We start from the raw sequence: 22361 nt of genomic DNA, 5'->3' as shown, positions 1-22361 counted from the left end.
TTTGATCAGAATGTCAACCATCATCTCATAGAATCATAGAATTACCTTATAGGGGAGATGGGCGGCATAAAAATCTAATACATAATAATAGAATCATAAGTCTGGAAGGGACTTTGGAGGTCTTCTAGTCCAACCCCATGTCCAAGGCAGGAGTCCTTATATCATCCCGGACACATGGTTGTCCAATCTTTTCTTGAAGACCCCCAGAATCCACAATTCCAGGATGCAAGAAGTTCCATCAATTAACTTTTCATTGTCAGGAAATTCCTCATTTCCAGGATGGATCTCCTCCTACTGAGCTTCTACCTATTGCTTCTTGCCTTGCCTTCAGGTGTTATGGAGAATGAACTGATGCCTTCTTCCCTGTGGCGTCCCTTCAAGTGTTGGAAAACTATCGTGTCTCCCCTAAACCTTCTCTTTCTTAAGACAAACATACCTAAATCCCTTAACTATGATTCATACAATTTAGCCTCCAGACCTCTTATCATCTTTGTTGCTCTTGGCACTCTTTCTAACGTCTAAGCATCTGGTGCACTTCTAGAGCAGTTTCAACTAACCAGGTACATTACCTATAAAGAGTTTTGTCTCTGCTTCCCATACTTCCAAAGCCCTAAGGTAGGGTATTTAATTGGCTATAAGTTATGGACTAAAACTGGCAATTCCTGGTCACATTTTCAAAAACTAGAAATTCTGACATTGCAATCCCAGAACATCTGGAAAGTACAACCTGAAAGGCTACAGGATGAAGGCCTGTGATGCAACCATTTTGCTAAAGCTAAGAAAACTCAGTTCTGGCCAATGGGTGGAATTCTACCCATGTCATTATTAGAGAAGTAAGGCTAATGACATGGGTAGAATCCCATTAATGGACTCCCTAATTTTATTTATGTATATATGAAAAGATCTATAACCATTATAGCTCTGGATCCCATAACGTGACCAATCTCTTACAACAATTTCTTAAATTATTCTTCCCACAAACAAATGCATCTTTTGGTTCTTCTCATGTTCTCTGCTCCAAATTTTGAACGAGTAGTATAATAATTTCTCTCCATCCTCCCCAAGTTGCATCATGTGATGCAACCATCCTGCAAAAGCTAAAAAATATATATGAAGATCTGGCCAATGGGTGCAAGATCATTTTGGTATTGTACCCCTGCCACTGTTAGGGAAGTAAGGCAGAATAAAAATGGAAAGTAAATAAATAATCTGGAAAATAACCCTTATAGCGTTGGGTCCCATAACTTGACATCTCTCAGAAACAGTTAATTCCTTAAATTATGTTTCCTACAGCCAAATGCACAGATTTGTTCCTCCTATGTCCTCAGCTCCAAACATATGCATTTTCAAAGGGTAGTAATTGTTATTCTTATCCTCTCCAAATTCAACTTCTTAGAATGATTCAAGGGCTTACACACAGAGACAATGGAAAGAAAGAAAGGGCAAGACAATTTCCTTTTCCCCCCTCTCCTTCTCTCCTTCCTCCTCTCCCTCCTCCTCCTCTCCTTCTTCCTCTTTCTGTTCTTCCTCCTGTCCTTTTTCCTCCTCCTGCTGTCCTTTTTCCTCCTCCTCCTTTTCCTCTTCCTTCCTCCTCCTCCTCTTCTTCTTCATTATTTTCCCCCTCTTCTTCCTCCTCCTCCTGCTGTCATTCTTTTTTCTTCTCTCCTCCTTCCTCCTCCTCCTCCTCTCTCTTCTTCCTCCTCTCCTTCTTCCTCCTCCCACTGTCATTCTTTTTTCCTCCTCCTCCTCCTCCTCCTCCTCCTCCTCCTCCTCCTCCTCCTCCTCCTCCTCCTCCTGCACAATTCACACTCAATCTCCCAAATGAAAACATTGTCCCATTTTTCTATGGCCACTCAGCCTTGGTGACATGGGTGGCCATATAACCCGATAAATAAATACACAAACAAGCAAACAAACAAAAGAAGTTATTTCCATAGGCAGCTGTATTCCTCCAAAGGGAGGTTTCATCTCCTCCACCCCAAGAGCAGGGTTGAGAAGGCACCTTGGTGGAAGGGGCATTGCAGGGTCCAACTTTTCAGATGCTCTCAACCTTTGCCTCTATACAAAGCACTTACCTGCAGTTGCAGCGGGCCTAAACCTGGGGTTGCTGCGGCAGCAGCTGCCATTGTTGTTGGAATCAGCTGAACGGGGTAAGGGTCACCTAAGTAAAAAAAAAATAACAGAGGCGTCAGCACCTTTTATCTACTCTCCACCTGCAAATTAAACTCCTGCATTCACTCCTTCCAAAAGCCTCTTTTTTGTCTGCCTCACAGAGTTCTAATGAAAAGCTCCATTGTGAGGCCTTTTAGTAACACTCTTCACAATTCTGGCTGAGGGAGGAACACGAATAAAAGGGACAAGCAATTAAGGCGGAAACATCATCCTTTTTTTTTTTTCATGATGTATTTAGGGAAATCGGGAGGGGAAGCACGCCTTGATCAGAGGACTCAGCCTCCCCCCAAAAAAGGAGACGAGGGGGGGAAGCATGAAGGAAAAAGAAGAAGAAAGAAAGAGAGAGAGAGAGAGAGAGAGACGGGGTGTGTGGAAAAAAAGAAAGAAAGAAAGAAAGAAAGAAAGAAAGAAAGAAAGAAAGAAAGAAAGAAAGAAAGAAAGAAAGAAAGAAAGAAAGAAAGAAAGAAAGAAAGAAGACAAGGGGACATTGTAAAACCTTGACCAGCATAGAGGATGGGAACAAAAAAATAAAATAAAAAATTACAGCTCTGTTCACAATGGAATCTTAACCCAACTGTAGTTCATTCGCCGCAGCTCAGATCTCAAAGGTGCTTTTTCAAAAGGCAACTGGACTATTTTTTTTTCCTTGAGAAAGAAAAGGAAAATGTTTTTCTTCTTCAAGAAATAGTCCAGTTGCCTTTTGAAAAAAGCACCTTTGAGACGACCATGACCTGGATGACTGAGAATCTCCACAGACCACAGCTCAAATCTTCTTCCTTTTGAAGGGATGAATGTGTGCATTTCAACCTCTATTTGCGCGGCTCACAGCTCTTGATGGATCTTTTGTCTGAAATACCATAGAGTCTCTTGCTGAACAGCGGGGTTGGACTAGAAGACCTCCAAGTTCCCTCCCCACTCTGTTATTCTGTTACCTTGCCTGCCATCTCATCCCAGCCTGGGTTGGATTCACTTTATCCTCAGCTTTGTTGAGGAAAGCTCCTTAAGATACGGAGCACCATCATTGTTACTTGATTTATTTTTTAAATTTGTTTGCCTTCCATCTCGCCGCAATTGCATGGACAAAGCATCGAAGTCCTATTGACAGAGGGGTGTGTGTGTGTATTTGAAAAATACATTTTCCTCCGCCTCTCGGTCTATGAAATAAAGTTATAAAGGGTGAGCCAGTTTGTCCAGTTCTCTTGGATAAAATGGGATGTTTCCCTGTGCCTTTTTTTGAGGGCCTTGCTTAGATTTTGAAGGAGAAGAAGGCGTTCTTTGAAAAGTTTTCGGTGGGACTGAAGGAAAACCTGAATACCTTATGCTACCAAGTGGACCTGGACAACCTAGAACTACGCCAACTATGGTCAGATCTAAGCTTAGTACACAAAATTTTCTGCTACAATGTCCTACCTGTCAATGACTACTTCAGCTCCAACCACAATAACACATGGGCAAACAATAGATACAAACTCAAAGTAAACCGCTCCAAATTCGATTGCAGAAAATACGATTTCAGCAACAGAGTGGTCAATGCCTGGAACTCACTACCTGACTCTGTTGTTACATCCTCCAACCTAGTGGTGGGATTCACATTTTTTTACTACTGGTTCTGTGGGTGAGGCTTGGTGGGTGTGGGAGGGGAAGGATGCTGTGAAAACTCCAATCAGAGGTGGTATTTGCCGGTTCTCTGAACTACTCAAAAATTCCGCTACCGGTTCTCCAGAACTGGTCAGAACCTGCTGAATACCACCTCTTCTCCAACCCCCAAAACTTTAACCTTAAACTGTCTACCATGGACCTCACTCCATTCCTAAGAGGTCTGTAAGGGGGCGTGCATAAGCACACCAGCGTGCCTACCATCCCTGTCCTACTGTCCCCATTTATTCGTACTCATTTATTATGTATATACTTATTCCTGTTTATACTTATGTTTATATGTTATGTTCATAATTATATTTATTGTTTTTCTCATACATGCTTGACAGATAAATAAATAAAATAAATAAATATCCCCTTCTCCCCATTGAATTAAAATTAAATTGGATAACAATGGATGGTTGTATATTTCGTGATTTCTTCCTTCCATCGTGTTAAAAATTGCAATTTTGGAAATAAAATAAGAAATACTCGACTTACGACAGTTCATTTACTGACCGTTCAAAGTTACAACAGCACTGAAAAAAAGTGACTGATGACCATTTTTCACAGTTATGACCTTTGCAGCATCCCCATGGTCACCTGATTAAAATTCAGATGCTTGGCAATTGGTTCAACATACTTATGACTGTCGCTGTGTCCCAAAATTATGTGATCACTTTTTGAGATCTTCTGAAGAGCAAAGACACTGGGGAAGCCAGATTCACTTAACAGCCAGGTTACTTACTTAATGACTGCAGTGATTCCCTTAACAAACTGTGGGAAGAAAGGTCGTAAAATCAGGCAAAACTCATTTAACCAATGTCTCACTTAACAAGAGAGATTTTGGGCTCAATTGTGGTCATATGTCAAGGATTACCTGTAGTTTATTACCTCACAAATTTGCGAGATTTTATCTACTGGCAGGCCCAGTTTATGTCTTTAATTTGTTGTACAAGTCACCCTTGACTTGCAACAGAGGTGGGTATTCAGCAGGTTCTGACCAGTTCTGGAGAACCGGTAGTGGAAATTTTGAGTAGTTCGGAGAACCGGTAAATATCACCTCTGACTGGCCCCGCCCCCATGTATTCTCTGCCTCCTGAGTCCCAGCTGATTGGTTGGGTCTTCTTTGGTTGCCCTGCACAGGAGAACGGAGCTGGAAAGCAGGTTAGTGGGGTGGGGAGGGAATGGGGATTTTGCAGTATCCTTCCCCTGCCATGCCCACCAAGCCACACCCACCAAACCATGCCACTCTCACCAAGCCACGCCCACAGAAGCAGTAGTAAAAATGTTTGAATCCCACCACTGACTTACAACCATTTGTCTGGTCACCGGTTACGATGACACTGAAAAAAATGACTTATGACCATTTTTCATATGACTCTGGCAGCATCCCCATAGTCATGTGATCAAAATTGAGACACTTTTGGCAACTGGCCTATTTTTATGATGATTTCAACGTCCTGGAGTCACGTCACCACCTTTTGCCTCCTTCCAACAAGCAAAGTCAATGGGGGAAGCCAGATTCACTTAACAAGCATTTTAGTAACAACAACTGCAGGGATTGACTTCACAACTGTGGCAAGGAAGGTCATAAAATAGGGCGCCATTTACTTAACAGCAGCCTTGCTTAGCAATAGAAATTTTGGGCTCAATTACGGTCATAAGCTGAGGTGTACCGTATTCGGTAGTGCTTTTTTCCCCTCCAGTGGTATTTCCTTCAAATGGATCATAAACCTTCTGCCCTTATGACTACTTTTAAGATCAATATCTATATTCCATCTAATTAGCTGTGATACTATTGTCAACTAGATTTTTTTTTAAAAAAAAACCAAACAAACAATTTCAAGAGTTTTGATTTCCCACTCTCCCCCTCAGGGCTTGGCAGTTGGTAGAGAAGTTGGACATCAGCTGACGGCACTTAAATTGGAAATTAGCCTTTGCCAAGCCTCGCTCATGGACCAAACAAGAAGAATGTTAATACTGCCCACATGATCCTCCATTAAAAATAAAACATGTGATGATCTAAACAAGACCAAACAAAACAGAGAAAACACCAGCAATTCTGCCCGGGGGAAAGTTTGCAATATTTAAATCCTAAATATTCATGTTATCATCCCGTACTAGAAAGTGATTAAGAGTTTCAACACATATTATTTTTATGTAAGTCTCCTGTGTACTTTGGGCAGCCATTTGTTAAATACATTAATAAAATAAATGTGTGTGTGTGTTTGTTAAGTATATGTGTGTGTTTGTAAGCATGCACATAAGCGAACTTTTTTTTTTCCAAGAGGCAACTGGACTTCCTGATTTTTCTTTGAAGATATTTCGCTTCTCATTTTTTTTATTTATTTATTTGATTTGCCAATTGTTTACAAGATAATAAGTATAAGTGTATACATAGTTGTGAATACATGAAATGGGTACATATAAGAAAAATAAAAGAAGAATAAGAGAAACAATAGGACAGGGACGGTAGGCACGTTGGTGCGCTTATGCACGCCCCCTACAGACCTCTTAGGAAAGGGGTGAGGTCAATAGTAGACAGTCTAAGGTTAAAGTTTTTGGGGTTTGGGGAAGAAACTACAGAGTCGGGTAGAGTATTCCAGACATTGACCACTCTGTTGCTGAAGTCGTATTTCCTGTAATCAAGTTTGGTGCGGTTAACTTTGAGTTTGTATCTATTGTGTGCTCTTGTGTTGTTATGGTTGAAGCTGAAGTATTCATTGAAAGGTAGGACATTGCAATGTATGATTTTATATACCATGCTTAAATCAGACCGAAGACGGCGTAATTCAAGGTTTTCTAGTTCTAGAATTTCAAGTCTGGTGGCATAAGGTATTCTACAACGAGTAGAGGAGTGGAGAACTCTTCTTGTGAAATATTTCTGGACTTTCTCAATTGTGCTAATATCAGATACGTAATGTGAGTTCCAGACTGCATCCAAGAAGCTTCTTCAGAAAAACCAGTCCAGTTGTCTCTTGGGGAAAAAAAAACACCTTTGGGGCAACCATCATCTAGATCAGGGGTGTCCAACCTTGGCAACTTTAAGACTTGTGGACTTCAACTCCCAGAATTCTCCAGCCAGCTATGCTGGCTGGAGAATTCTGGGAGTTGAAGTCCACAAGTCTTAAAGTTGCCAAGGTTGGAGACCTCTGATCTAGATGACTGAGAATCTCCACAGACACATGAGCAAACCTTAACCTGTCAAAAATGGCTTCGGCCAGGTCAGCTTCAGGGTTGACACCTTACATGTTAGGTATGTTTTTGTGTTCTTATCATTATCCACACAAATCAATTCACTGAATTGCATACATACACATAAGCCCTACACGACATGGGTCCAGGTACCTAAGAAAACACCTCTCCCCAATGGGACTAGCCTGCCCCACTCATGCCAGCGGAAGAGGCCTGGTATGGATCCCATCAGTGGTGTGGCTTGGTGGGCGTGGCAGGAGAAGGTTACTGCAAAATCCCCATTCCTCCCCCACCCCACTAACCTGCTTTCCAGCTCCGTTTTCTCCTGTGCAGGGCAACCAAAGAAGACCCAGCTGGGACTCAGGAGGCAGAGAATACATGGGGGCGGGGCCAGTCAGAGGTGGTATTTGCCGGTTCTCAAAACTACTCAAAATTTCCGCTACTGGTTCTCCAGAACTGGTCAGAACCTGCTGAATACCCACCTCTGAATCCCATCTGCTAAGAAATTCCAGCTGGGGACGGGGTTCAAGGAGAAGAGCCTTTTCTGCTGTGGCTCCATCCCTGTGGGAACACTCTATCACCAGAGCTAACAACTGCCCCCTCCCATTTGACCTTCCAGAAGGGTATTAAAATTTGACTTTGCCACTTAGTTTGGGAACCCAAGGGGGCCATTCGCCGCTGGAGACGATTGATGGGGTAAGAAGACCTCATCAAGATCAAGGGAGGTACTAATACCACTCTATAAAGCCGTAGTAAGACCACACCTAGAGTACTGCATCCAGTTTTGGTCACCACATTATAAAAAAAATGTTGAGACTCTAGAAAGAGTGCAGAGAAGAGCAACCAGGATGATTAGGGGACTGGAGACTAAATCATACAACAAACGGTTGCAAGAACTGGGCATGGCTAGTCTAGTAAAGAGAAGGACCAGGAGAGACATGATAGCAATGTTCCAATATTTTAGGGGCTGCCACAGAGAGGAAGGGGTCAAGCTATTTTCTAAAGCACCCAAAGGCCAGACAAGGAATAATGAATGGAAACTGAACAAGGAGAGATTTAACCTGGAAATAAGGAGAAACTTTCTGATAGTGAGACCAATCAACCAGTGGAACAGTTTGCCCTCAGAAGTTGTGGAAGTGCCATCACTTGAGATTTTCAAGAAGAGATTGGACTGCCATTTGTCAGAAATAGTGTAGGGTCTCCCACTTGGGCAGAGGGTTGGACTAGATGACCTATAAGGTCCCTTCCAACTCTGATTATTTGTTATCTGTTATCCCTGTCCTGTCCATCACTTACTTCTGGTTTCAGTATAGTTTTAACATCTTAATATATATAATTTTAATTATTTTTCTATGTGTTTTATAACCCACAAGCCATCCAGAGTCACCTTATAGGTTTCATACAAATTTGATCAATAACTAAACAAATAATTAGATCTGGTAATGTTAAGAAAACCAGCAAACAGTCCAGCATTCGTTAAACCGATTAACTTCAGGGGGCATTGTCTTGTGCCAGTTTTAAGGAGTAATTAGATATTTTATCATCTGAACTTTGGCAAATTTCTTTTTTTAAAGTTTTTAAGTTTTTTTTTTTAAAGTAATTTCTACATGCGCTAATTTGCCATGTTAGAAAAAATAAAATGTGCTGATTGCACAAGGATTCTACATCTGCCTTCCTAACGCAGATGGAATCAAAGGAAGCCTTCCTGTCCATTAACGTCAGGCTGCTGTGATCTGACTCAACAAGAAATATTTAATTTTCTCTCTGAAATCAGCAGGACTTTAAACAACTTATTTCAGAGTAGACCAAAATAGGAACTCATTTAATGCTAAATTATTTGTGGCAGTGTTTCCCCCCCCCCCTCTCTTTTCTTTCAAGAGGAAGATAATAGAGAAGAGTATATCTTAAAAAAAGAGAGGGAGAGAGAGAAAGAGGATTCCAGCTAATTCCAGTCCTTGGAGGATTTATACCTTGGCAGTATATCTATAACTAGATTCAACTCTTGCATTGCTACACACAGACACACACACAAACAACTTTGGTAACATCATGTACTGTATAGTGTTAATTTGGTAGTTTAGGGAAAGTCCAAAGGAGGCTTAAAAATAACTTTTTCCCTACATTAATGCAGTAAGTGATTGTTAGAACAGTATAGCATGTTCCAGTATTGCTCTTCTCTTATTGTTTTGTAACTTTTTCTCAATATTTTAGATGGACCGATATTAACAAACAACTGGCAAAGCTGGTAGTAATTTCTGGCCCAGGACTTATAAAGATCCTTCCTCTTTAAGCATCTTGATTCAGGAATTCTTCTGACCAGGAAGTATCAGAAGCTGATGAAGATGAAATTAAATTAAATTAAATTAAATTCCTTTCCCCCTCACAGGTATTCCTTCAGTTACAACCATAATTGAGCCTGCTAATTACAGTCTAAGTTGTGATGGTTGTAAAACAAGTCACCCATGTATGTAATAATTTATTTTCTAAAGTTAAAAACAACCATACTTTTTAAACCATTTGCAACTCTAGGAGAAGCAGTAGACTTTGTAGACCCATTTTTACAATATTTATTTTTTGCAGTGACTGTTAAGCAAACAGCACGATCATTGTCTGCTATGGGTTAGTTTTTGCCAGAAACTAGAAATAAATGCAAGTTTCCAGCAAAAAAAAATATTGTAAATCACATCAGGTGACCACAGTGTGTGGCAAATGAATGGCTGGTTGCTAAGCATGCAAAATGCAGTCACCTGACCAGAGAGGGGAACATTAGAGCATCAAAACTGGGCATGAGTCCCTTTTTAGGCTTCCTTGTAACTTTGTTAAGTGACCAATCCAGATGAGGATTACCTAGAATGGAGGTCATAAGTAGCCAAGGAGAGTTATGATTCCCTTTTGGTCACTACTTTACAAAGCAGAAATCCAACAGTGATTCAGTTTGGTTCTCTTTTTGAACTTCTAGAATTGTTTTACCGTATCTGTCAATAAAATTTGCTTTTGATCTAACTTGGCATGGAGGCATGTTGTTCATAGCCTTCTCAGGTAGACCAGTCAGGAATGATGACCAGATGGATTTGTTCTATTTTACTGAATCTTGCAAAAGTCTGAAAGTATGAATCTCCCACCGTTGCTTTTTACAGCCTGAGAAGTTAGGGAGGATCCTTTCTGAAGAATTTTTCTCCCTGTTATGCAGCTGTGGGCTCTCCCAACTCTTAAGTGATGACCCCGGGGCATAATACAAAAATAATCAAGTCACAAAAATGGAATAAAGTTCCTTTAATGCCTCCAACTTGGCCCCAATGTCCAATTATCCTCTGCTGGAAATCAAACTCTTAAAGAAAACCATTTACGAAGGGAGTAAATGCAGTCTGCACCCAAAGTAAAGTTAATTCGAAATAAAAACCCAAACACAAACCACACTGAAGGAATTACTACGGCAGGCGAGGATGATTAATTGTAGACTTCTACCAGATAACACAGCCACCATAGTTGGGAGGAAGTCAAAACACAGATAAGCTCCAACAAGAATAATACACGCTTTGCTTCCAGCACTGGGCCCTGCGCAGTTTGTCCTTATAAACAGTCCTCACAATTGCAGCCAGTGAAGGGGATCAGGGCCCCTTCCTCCCCCGTAGACCATGCCATTCATGTTTTTCCCTTATCCTCTCCTCCCTGCATGCCCTAGGATGAAGAGGGGATGGGCCTGGGTCTTCCTCTGACTACCCAGCTGGCCTGTGTCTTCCCCAGTTTCCTCCACAACCTATGGAGCCACACTTCCACTCCCTGTCGGCTGTTCCTCCTCTCCCTTGGAGTCAGACTCCAATAGGGGCATGACATCTTATCTGATTATTCCCTAGGGAAGTGGTCACCATCTGGTGGTCCATGGACCACTGGTGGTCCATGAGAAAATTTTGGTGGTCCACAGAAAAAATTATTTGCATTTTTTATATTGCACTAAATCAGGGATCCTCAAACTACAGCCCCTGGGCTGGATACGTGCAATGAACGTTTGTGTTGCTGCAAAGAGTCTCTTTTCTCGGGGTCTTTTTGTCCGGGTTGGAGGGGGGGCAGAAATTCCCACTTGGGGTCTGTTTCAGCCTCCTGGGGTGGGGCTTTGGGTGAAGAGCTGGAGAGCCTTGTTCCAGTGGGGCTGCATCATGGCCTGGAACTGGCTGTCCATCTCACCCGCTGAGCCTCCAGGCACTAGTACCTGGCCTTGCACTCCTGCAGGTCTTCTCTCTGCTTGGAAAGATTATGCTCATAGTCCCGAGGGAGGTACTTCTGCTGAGCCTCCTTCTCAGTCAGATCCAATTTAAACTGAGCCAACTGGTTGCCAACTCTTTCTCGTGGTGGCTGCTTAGCTCCAACAACTGCTTCCCGTTGGTGCCCTAAGGAGCCCAGGCGGGCAGGCAAGGAGTGGCTGGGAGGGGTGAGTAGATACTGGCGAGATGCCCCTCGACATGAGTGACATTGAGTTGACCATGTCCACCCAGCTGGTCATTAGGCAGATCATATTAGTGGTCTGTGGGATTTAAAATTATGAATATAGTGGTCCCTGAGGTCTGAAAGGTTGATGACCCCTGCTCTAGGTAACATCTCTTCCCTTCTCCCATCTCCCAAGGTCATTTCCACACACCATCCCATTTAGAAATGCCTCTCCCTAATTACATCTACTCTTTGTGTAAGGTGTGGCAGAAAGGGCATGTTATGGGTTCCATCCACTAGAGAATGTCCCCTCATAGAACCCAGGAGGAGAGCATTTTCTGCCTCTGGACCTGCCCTATGGAACATTATTTCCCCTGAGATTCAGATGATCTTCTGGAAAGTTCTGAAGACATGGCTTTTCCCCCAACCTTGCTGATCTTTTGGAAAGTTCTGAAGACATGGTTTTGCCATTTGGCCTGGCAATCAGTCCTTGGTGGTACAGAGCTTATAAAATGGTTTTATGGTTGCTAGATGGATTGATAGATAGAAAGTTAGAAAGAAAGAAAGAAAGAAAGAAAGAAAGAAAGAAAGAAAGAAAGAAAGAAAGAGAAAGAAAGAAAGAAAGAAAGAAAGAAAGAAAGAAAGAAAGAAAGAAAGAAAGAAAGAAAGAAAGAAAGAAAGAAAGAAAGAAAGAAAGAAAGAAAGTTATTAACTAACTAACTTAGCAAGCAAACTTTCCTGTCAAGAGATTTATGAAAAATCTCTGTTCTGGCACAAGAGCTATGCAATCTTTCTTTTCTAGGGATGGGTGAAATAAGATTACTCTCCAGAAAGTAGTTAAGTACTGTATTGGGACAAAAATGAAAAGTAAATGAAATTATAGCAGATATACTGCTATAATTTAAGGAGAAGGACAGGCAGAGCCTGTGGGCAGAGTTAAGAGAGCAATCAGCCTAGAATCGTTATCTCTTCACAAGGGGTTTGAGTCCAACCCTTCTTGAATTCTGTTAACTCTTATCTAGCCCCAATTTAAGTGCTGTTATTGACTAGATTCTTGTTTATAGGCATGAATAATAAAGCAGCTTAACTAGAACTCAACACATAGATATGATTCTTCACACTTGACTATTGTTAATATAATTCCTAGCCATCTATTTTATTTGTCTTCTAAAATTAAAAATCATTAAATCATTTGCAACTTTTGAAGGTGCAGTAGACTTCACATAAGGCTTAGGGAACTGATATGGTTGGTCCTGGCCAGGGGTGGGATTTAAAAATCCCAGCAACTGGTTTGCTGCCCAGTTGCTGGGTGGGCGTGACCATAGTGGGTGTGGCCTACCAGAACTTCCTGTTTCCAGTTTCTGGTGGGCCTCCAGAGCCTGGGGGAGGCCATTTTCACCCTCTGAAGGGTCCGGACGGTTCCCCTGGGCCTCTGGGAGGGCAAAAATAGCCTCCTCTGGGCTCTGGAGGCCCTCCGGAAGCCGGAAACAGGCCCATTTCCAGACGACCGGAAGGCCCATTTTTTCCCCCTCCTAGAGCCTCCATGCAGACCCTGCACTTATCTCCATTGAAAATGGGTTGTGTGGAGTCTCCTGGGAGGGGAGCAGAGGGGTGGGCGGGGCCAGCCGGTTGGTTGAAATACCAGTTCAGCAAACCAGATGTAACTTTAACATCTGGTTCTCCTGAATTGATCTGAACCGGTAGAATCCCACCCCTGGTCCTGGCACCTCATATGTTACTGATATTCCAGAAAATTCTTGTGACATCAACCTCTCTGAAAGTAATACTGGATACTTTATATATAGAGACTGACTTATGGAACTCTGTTCCTCATCTTGATCTGCTTTCAGAATTCCAGGTGGTCTCCAAAGCCATGTGTGCTATTGGTGATGAGTGTCAGGATTCCAGCAATCGCTCTAATTAAATCATGATTCTCGAGCCAAACTTCAAAAAACTTCAAAGGATTTATTAGAGACGACGTACTGGCACTGCCCTGTATGAAGCCAACTCTGACCTACGTAATTTACAATCCCCTTTGACTCCGTTTCCCCCCTCTCTCCCCGGGTGTCTCATAAACCAGACTCTCCAGTTGAGCACATTCACGGGCTGGGTGTCATCATTCACATTCTCCAATCAAATATATTCATGGGCAAAAGCTCTGGTATTTTAGTTACAATCTTTTAAAGATAAGAGTTGGAATGTACTTTTGCTTTGCTGTACTGCTCTTCCAGATTTCCTTCCTCCCCCTCCCCCCTGCCTCTTTTTTATGGCAATTACTAAAACAGACATAGGAATGGTTTATGAGTTGACAGTGAGGTTCGGATGATCACACAGAAGAAGAAAAAGGCTTTCTACAACAGTGAAGGCCTTATTCATGGAATGATACCCCTTCTGTATTTCAGCCCTTGTTTCCAAATAAAATCCTCAATATCTAGATCTGATTTCTATGGGGCTCTTTGCATGCAATGGAACGTCTGATGTTTTTTGCTTCTTTGATTGTCACTTAACATTAGGGAGAAATTGATCAAATGCAGCTTTCTTAATGAAATAAAGTAAGACCTTCTGGAATATCTCACCCACAGGCCACTATTAAAAGGAGTCCCAGGGGCAACAACAAAATTTTGGTTAATTTTCTTTTTTCATTTCCATGGTGATCAAAAAAAAAAAAAAGAAAGAAAGAAAGAAAGAAACCATGTCAGCCTCGTGGGTGTGACGTGCCACACAGCTGCCATGGTGTTAATACATCGGAATTGAAAAGCAAACACATTTATACATAGTGTCACACCATGTTAAACAAGGAATTAATTGAATCTGCCAGTTCTGCTTAATGGGATGCATTCTTGGCCTTTTCCAGACCTACCAAATAGCCAAGTAAGATTCAGGGAGGCTTTTAAGATATGCGGTCAAGTGGTGTGAATGATCAGATCTCCCATCTGATGAAGAAAAAATGTGAGGACTCTAGATTTCTAGACTGTGGTTGGGATAGTTTCTGGGTGAGCTAAAACCTTTCAATTGCGAAATGGGCAGCATAGACGTTTAGTAATAAAATAAATAAATATTTTCTCAGGCAACACCCATATGAGGAAGGATAGACGTGTGGGGCAGAATTATTCAACCAGGGCCACAAATGTACCCACCAAATCCATTTACTTAGATATAATTTATATGTTGCATCTATAGGTACATTTAAAGGCACAGATAGATTTGAAAAAAAGGAATGAGAAAGAGCTTTGACAATCTTGAACACTGACGTTGGAGAAGGGTTCTGAAATCCAGGTAGTCCCAGACTAACAACCACAATTAAGCCCAATATTTGGGTGGCTTGGGATTTCATGGCTTCCACAGCAACCATGGGTCTGGTCTAGTGGTGGGGTTCGATTTTTTTTACTGCTGGTTCTGTGGGTGTGGCTTGGAGAGTGTGGTGGGCTTTGTGGGCGTGGCTTTGTGGGCATGGCAGGGGAAGGTTATTGCAAAATCCCCATTCCCTTCCCACCAACCTGCTTTCCAGCTCCGTTCTCCTGTGCAGGGCAGCAAAAGAAGACCCAGCCAATCAGCTGGGACTCGGGAGGTGGAGAATAGATGGGGGCGGGGCCAGTCAAAGGTGAGATTTTCCAGTTCTCCGAACTACTCAAAATTTCCTCTATCGGTTCTCCAGAACTGGTCAGGACCTGCTGAATACCACTTCTGGTCTGATCCAAATTCTGGAGGTCAACCCACAATGGAGGCCACACATTAGATTTTGATTTGGCACTGAAAAAAATGTCACTTATGAAACTTATGACTTTTGCAGCATCCCCGAGTTCACGTGATCAAAATTCCATCACGAGTAATGGGGAAGCCAAATTCACTGAAGTATTACTAACTTAACAACTGCAGTGAGTCCCTTAACACCTGTGGCAAGAAAGGTCACAAAATGGGTTAAAATTCACTTAAGAACCGTCTCCCTTAGCAACATAAATTATGGGCTCAATTGTGGTTGTAAGTCTAGGACTACCTGTATTCTCAGAGGGTCTATCACAATTTGGTCATCACCATGGCCAACTTGCTGTAGCCAATTTGCCATAGCCAACTTACCATGGGACAATTTGCCACGAGACAAGACTTACAACAAAGAAACGGTGGAATTGAATCATTAAAGAAAGGACGCAAAAGGAGGAGGGACAGAATGGAATGTGAACAACAAAACTTAAAATAATATTATTTTGAATAATTAAATGGATTAGTTAAATTGTCCTGAGGCAAGTTGGCCATGATGAGTTGGCCTCGGCAAGTTATCACATTCCATAGTCCCCTCTGCCCCAACTTCACAAAGAGAGTTTTGCAGCTGCCGTGGCTCAGTGGCTAAGACGCTGAGCTTGTCGATCAGAAAGGCCGGCAGTTCGGCGGTTCGAATCCCTAGCACCATGTAATGGAGTGAGCTCCCGTTACTTGTCCCAGCTTCTGCCAACCTAGCAGTTCGAAAGCATGTAAAAATGCAAGTAGGAAAATAGGGACCCCTTTGGTGGGAAGGTAACAGCATTCCGTGCGCCTTTGGGGTTTAGTCATGTTGGCCACATGACTACGGAGACATCTTCGGACAGCGGTGGCTCTTTGGCTTTGTCACGGTAATGAGCACTGCCCCCTAGAGCCGGAAATGACTAGCATGTATGTGGTGAGGGGAGCATTTACCTTTATCTTTATGTCTAGGGCAGGGCTCCTAAAAAGCTACAACTTTTTTTTATAACAACAGGACTTTATGGGGTGGGGGAAGAGTTTTGTTTTGCTAAGAGAGTTTTCTTTTTTAACCTGTAAAACCCAATCTAGTTTAATTATAACAGTTCTGCTTTTATTCTGTTACCCTGCAAAGGTTTTAATTTGGTGTACAGACATAGATGGAAGCACCCTACAGTTTTGCATATGAAACATAAGTTCAGTAAAAATCATCATCACCCTCACCCTACTAAGAAGTAACATTATGGCAGGGGTCGCCAACCTTTTGGACCTCAGGGACCACCAAACTCATAATTTTAAATTCCAGGGACCACTAACCGGTTCTGTGTGCGTGGCCTAATTTGTGGGTATTAGTTGGTGGTCATGTGACTGGTTGGGCATGGCTTGTATGTAAATATTATAAATATTTATATAAATATTGATTTTTTTATAAAAAAAGAGCAACTTTTACCCAAAATCAGGCAAAGCAGGCAGGCAGATTGAGTTGCTCACAGAATCACAGATTCATTCAGAGATCTATCTATCTGCCATTGGCTAGTTCAATCTGTCACATAAAATTTTCTTGCAAGCAAGCTCATAAAATTAACTCACAACACACCATGCATGTAAATATTGAATTTTTTATAAAAAAAAGAGCAACTTTTACCCAAAATCAGGCAAATCAGGCAGATTGAGTTGCTCACAGAATCATTCAGTGATCTATCTATCTGCCATCGGCTAGCTCAGTCTCTCAAATTTGCTTGCCGTGAGTCTGCACTGAATTTGCTTGCAAGCAAACCTTCAGTCCTAAGGGAGGAGCCGAAGATCTAAAGACCAGCTAGAAAGCAAGAAATCCAACCATTTCCTGCTTCCTAGCTAATCTAAATCTCCCGGGACAGCAGAACAGATGATGGTTGGAAAAAGGAAAAATAGCAATTTTAGCAGGCAAGTTTGCCAGGTAAGGAGTGAGTGGGCAGGGAGGGTTCCTGCAGGCCACGTGGGAGGAACAGCCTTGTGTTTCTGCACAGCCTGGATTAATTGCTTTGGGGGCGGGTGCTCTGGGGATGAGATTTCTCTGCGGCCCACCAAAATTTTCTCACGGCCCACCGGTTGGCGACCTCTGCATTATGGGATGGGCCTTGTCATTAGCTTAGGGTTGCTTTTTTTTTTTTTTTGGCTATGGAAATGAATTCATTTGCTTTCAGTGAAGTATCCTGGGCTAACAAAAGACAATTGACGAATTCATGAATTCGTCAATGATATACTGATGTGAACATAATAAAGCCAAAGAGAAGGACCAAAGACTGTAGTTTTTAGAACAAGAGAGCTTCAGATAGATAGAAAACTGATGTCAGAAGAGTTAGATAACCGGAAATGAACGAAGACAGTTTTATGAAATTCCTAACCAAGATAAATTTGCTTGCTGAAACAAAGGCAGCTCCAATTTCTTCCTCCCCTCCTTCTGTGTCATTTGTTTTATTTTAAACAATCCGTGTCTTAAGGACAGGAATATGCAAGGATCTATAAAAAGCTTAGATAAAAGGGCCCAAATACTCACACCTGCTGTTACACACACACACACACACACACAAAAGAAACCCGGATGGACAATCCTTTGAAAGCAAAATCTTCCAGAATTAATCTTCACTTTCCAGCCTTTAAACCTGTTGTAAACTAGTGCTTTGTTTTCGCGCATAAATTGAGAGGCATATGTTAGCCTCGATCTATGCACCGAACTCCCATTGAGATTAATGGCGCTTGCATGTTATTGGAAGGTCGTTTGCAAAAAGAGCAAATTAAGGCTCTTCATTAAGTACAGAACAGGTGGTTTTGAGAAGGACATCTGACTACATTCTTGGGTTCTTCTCTTTTTCTTTCATTGGTTGGAGGGCATCCAACAGGGAAGCCAGATTCTCTTAACAACCGTCTTACTATCTTAGCAACTGCAGAGATTCACCTGGCAAGGAAAGGCGTAAAATGAGGCCAAATCCACTTAACCACCGTCTTGCTTAGCAGTGGAAATGTTGCGCTTAATTTGTGGTCATATGTTGAGGACTACCTGTATTACCTATTGGTTGCTTCCAGATGACAACCCTGATCTAGTGACCGATTAACCACTATCTCAGGGCAAATATCTCTGTGTATCAGAAATGAATGAATGATAACAAATGTCCCGTGAGAAACGACAAGCATCCATGTGGTCGCATCGGAGAACATATTTTCATAATTTTTATATTTTCATAACTTTTTTGCCTCCAGGATGCTGCACCCTCTCAATCCTGAGGGTTTGCTAGCAGTAACATTAGCCCACTTAGCATTTAAAATTTTTTTATTCCAAACGCTCAAAATCAAATATATACTTCATTTCAATGATTTGTATAAAAGATGCCTCATACTACCATCAAACCCCACAATGAAGACTCTAAGCACCGTGCGAGCCCTCCTTTGATTGAGCGAAGTCTGCAGCCTCAACCCGCAACAGGACTAAAAGTTTCATTTGCAAAGTACTTATGTAACCACCGTATCAGATGGAAAGGCTCTGTGTGCAGTTTGTAAAAGGAGGGCATGGATCACACACGAGGGACAGACATCTTAAGCTGGTGCATTTGCAATTGACTAAGTCCTGGCGAGAAACAGATCTTGACTGAAAAAGGAAAAGGAGATTAGGATAGGATAGGATAGGATAGGATAGGATAGGATAGGAGAAGAGAAGAGAAGAGAAGAGAAGAGAAGAGAAGAGAAGAGAAGAGAAGAGAAGAGAAGAGAAGAGAAGAGAAGAGAAGAGAAGAGAAGAGAATATATGGAGTGGAGTGGAAGAGAAAAGAGGTATATAATAGAGTAGAGTAGAGTAGAGTAGAGTAGAGTAGAGTAGAGTAGAGTAGAGTAGAGTAGAATAGAATAGAATAGAATAGAATAGAATAGAATAGAATAGAATAGAATAGAATAGAATAGAATATATGGAGTCGAGTCAGGTGGAGTGGAAGAGAGAAGAGAAGAGAATATATGGAGTGGAGTGGAAGAGAAAAGAGGTATATAATAGAGTAGAGTAGAGTAGAGTAGAGTAGAGTAGAGTAGAATAGAATAGAATAGAATAGAATAGAATAGAATAGAATAGAATAGAATAGAATAGAATAGAATAGAATAGAATAGAATATATGGAGTCGAGTCAGATGGAGTGGAAGAGAGAAGAGAAGAGAAGAGAAGAGAAGAGAAAGAGAAGAGAAGAGAATAGAGTAGAATAGAGAAGAGAAGAGAAGAGAATAGAAGAGAATATATGGAATGGAGTGGAAGAGAAATATGAGGTATATAAGAGAGAAGAGAGAGAGAGTAGAGAAGAGAAGAGAAGAGTAGAGAAGAGAAGAGAAGAGAAGAGAATAGAATATATGAATAGAATAGAATAGAATAGAATAGAGTAGAGAGAAGAGAGAGAGAATAGAATAGAATAGAATAGAATAGAATAGAAGAGAAGAGAAGAGAAGAGCAGAGAGGAAAGGAGAGGAGAGGAGAGGAGAGGAGAGGAGAAGAGAAGAGAAGAGAAGAGAAGAGAAGAGAAGAGAAGAGAAGAGAAGAGAAGAGAAGAAAGCTGGAAGGGACCTACTCAAGCAGGAAATCCTATACCATTTCAGACAAGTGACTTTCCAGTCTCTTCTTAAAAACCTCCAGTGATGAAGCACCCACTACGTCTGAAGGCAAACTGTCCCATTGGTTAATTGTCCTCGCTGTTAGAACTAACCTCTCCTTGGTTAGTTTCCATCCATTGTTTCTTATCCTGCCTTCTGGTGCTTTGTAAAATAAATTGACCCCCCTCCTCTATGTGGCAGCCTCTCAAATACTGGAACACTGTTATCATGTCCCCTTCAGTCCTTCTTTTCTCTAGACTATCCAAATCCAAATCCTTCAACTGCTCTTCATATGTTTTTGCCTCCAGGCCTTTACTCATCTTAGTTGCTCTTCTCTGCACTTTTTCCAAAGTCTCAATGTCTTTTTTTTGTGTGTGTGTGTGACCAAAACTGGTTGCAGTATTCCAGGTGTGGTCTTACTAAGGCTTTATAAAGCAGTACTAATACTTCACTCTGTTTATATAACCAAGGTTTGTATTAGCTTTTTGGGCTGCTGCTGCACACTGTTGGCTCACATTTAAGTGATCGTCCACAAGGACTCTGAGGTCCCTCTTCCAGTTGCTTAGGGCAATTCCAGCTTTCCTTCCATTCATTGATCTGGACCCAAAAGTCCAGCTGAAATTTGAATTGCATTGCATCGTATTGAACATTTTATCTGCCCAACTGTGATTACGATAGACATACAAGGAATTTGTCTCTGGTACAGAAGCACTCAGTGTACTTGCAAGGCAACAGGGAAAAATAATAATAATAATAATAATAATAATAATAATAATAATAATAATAATAATAATAATAATAATAATAATAATAGGAGGAAGTAAATATGATAATAAAAGGAATAAATAATAATAATACAACTGCTCTAGGACAACCCACCATGGCCATATTGTCATGGCCAACTTCCCCGCGAGACAAGAGATTAATATTGAAGAAATGGTGGAATAGAATCCTTAAAGAAAGGATGCAAAAGGAGGAACAGAATGAAATGCAAATGACAAAAAACACATAATTTTTAAAATGATTTTAAATAATTAAGATTGAATTGTTGAGTGGTCCTGCAGCAAATTGGCCATGGCAAGTTGGCTGTGGCAAGTTGCCCCGTTCCATCCTCCAGCCACACTCTATGCAGTGATGGGATTCAGCCGGTTCGGGAGAACCGGTTGTTAACGGGCTGAGCAGTTTGGTGAACTGGTTGTTGGAAGAAATCATTAGGGGCAGAGAACCGGTTGTTAAATTATTTGAATCCCACTCCTGACTCTATGGATTGATATACATACACATTATACAGAACTAGAAGAATTAAGTGTTCAGCATGGAGATGATTAACCTCAGACTGTCTACTATTGACCTCACCCCTTTCCTAAGAGGTCTGTAGGGGGCGTGCATAAGCAAACCAACGTGCCTACCGTCCCTGTCCTATTGATTCTTTTTATTTTTCTTATATGTATCCATTTCATGTATTCATAACTACACTGCTCAAAAAAATAAAGGGAACACTTAAACAACACAATGTAACTCCAAGTCAATCACACTTCTGTGAAATCAAACTGTCCACTTAGGTAGCAACACTGATTGACAATCAATTTCACATGCTGTTGTGCACATGGAATAGACAACAGGTGGAAAGCATGGGCAGTTAGCAAGACATCCCCAATAAAGGAGTGGTTCTGCAGGTGGTGACCACAGACCACTTCTCAGTTCCTATGCTTTCTGGCTGATGGTTTGGTCACTTTTGAATGCTGGTGGTGCTTTCACTCTAGTGGTAGCATGAGACGGAGTCTACAACCCACACAAGTGGCTCAGGTAGTGCAGCTGATCCAGGATGGCACATCAATGTGAGCTGTTGCAAGAAGGTTTGCTGTATCTGTCAGCGTAGTGTCCAGAGCATGGAGGCGCTACCAGAAGACAGGCCAGTACATCAGGAGATGTGGAGGAGGCCATAGGAGGGCAACAACCCAGCATCAGGACCGCTACCTCCGCCTTTGTGCAAGGAGGGACAGGAGGAGCACTGCCAGAGCCCTGCAAAATGACCTCCAGCGGGCCACAAATGTGCATGTGGCTGCTCAAACGGTCAGAACCAGACTCCATGAGGGTGGTATGAGGGCCCGATGTCCACAGGTGGGGGTTTTGCTTACAGCCCAACACCGTGCAGGACGTTTGGCATTTGCCAGAGAACACCAAGATTGGCAAATTCGCCACTGGCGCCCTGTGCTCTTCACGGATGAAAGCAGGTTCACACTAAGCACATGTGACAGACGTGACAGGGTCTGGAGACGCCGTGGAGAACATTCTGCTGCCTGCAACATCCTACAGCATGACCGGTTTGGCAGTGGGTCAGTAATGGTGTGGGGTGGCATTTCTTTAGGGGGTCGCACAGCCCTCCATGTGGTTGCCAGCGGTAGCCTGACTGCCATTAGGTACCAAGATGAGATCCTCAGACCCCTTGTGAGACCATATGCTGGTGCGGTTGGCCCTGGGTTCCTCCTAATGCAAGACAATGCTAGACCTCATGTGGCTGGAGTATGTCAGCAGTTCCTGCAAGACGAAGGCATTGATGCTATAGACTGGCCTGCCAGACCTGAATCCAATTGAGCACATCTGGGACACCATGTCTCGCTCCAT

The 22361-nt window shown here is 42.1% G+C and overlaps 1 protein-coding gene across 8 annotated transcripts in view; it reads right to left on the bottom strand.

Moving 5' to 3' along the window:
- Nucleotides 1-22361, bottom strand: part of SOX5 (SRY-box transcription factor 5) — a 1042959-nt gene that overhangs the window by 163887 nt on the left and 856711 nt on the right. For all 8 annotated transcript variants that reach the window (XM_087968772.1, XM_087968773.1, XM_087968768.1 and 5 more), the window contains one exon: nucleotides 2076-2161. In XM_087968772.1, coding sequence (XP_087824898.1) covers nucleotides 2076-2161 — 86 coding nt within the window. The remainder of the gene's footprint in view (nucleotides 1-2075; nucleotides 2162-22361) is intronic.

This window comes from Notechis scutatus, chromosome 6, assembly GCF_049901735.1.
Source record: "Notechis scutatus isolate UNSWTSFEM ecotype Mainland chromosome 6, rNotScu1.2, whole genome shotgun sequence".
NCBI classification, from domain to species: Eukaryota; Metazoa; Chordata; class Lepidosauria; order Squamata; family Elapidae; genus Notechis; species Notechis scutatus.
Note: the sequence above shows the minus strand (reverse complement) of the source record. Positions and strands in the feature narration are given on the sequence as shown.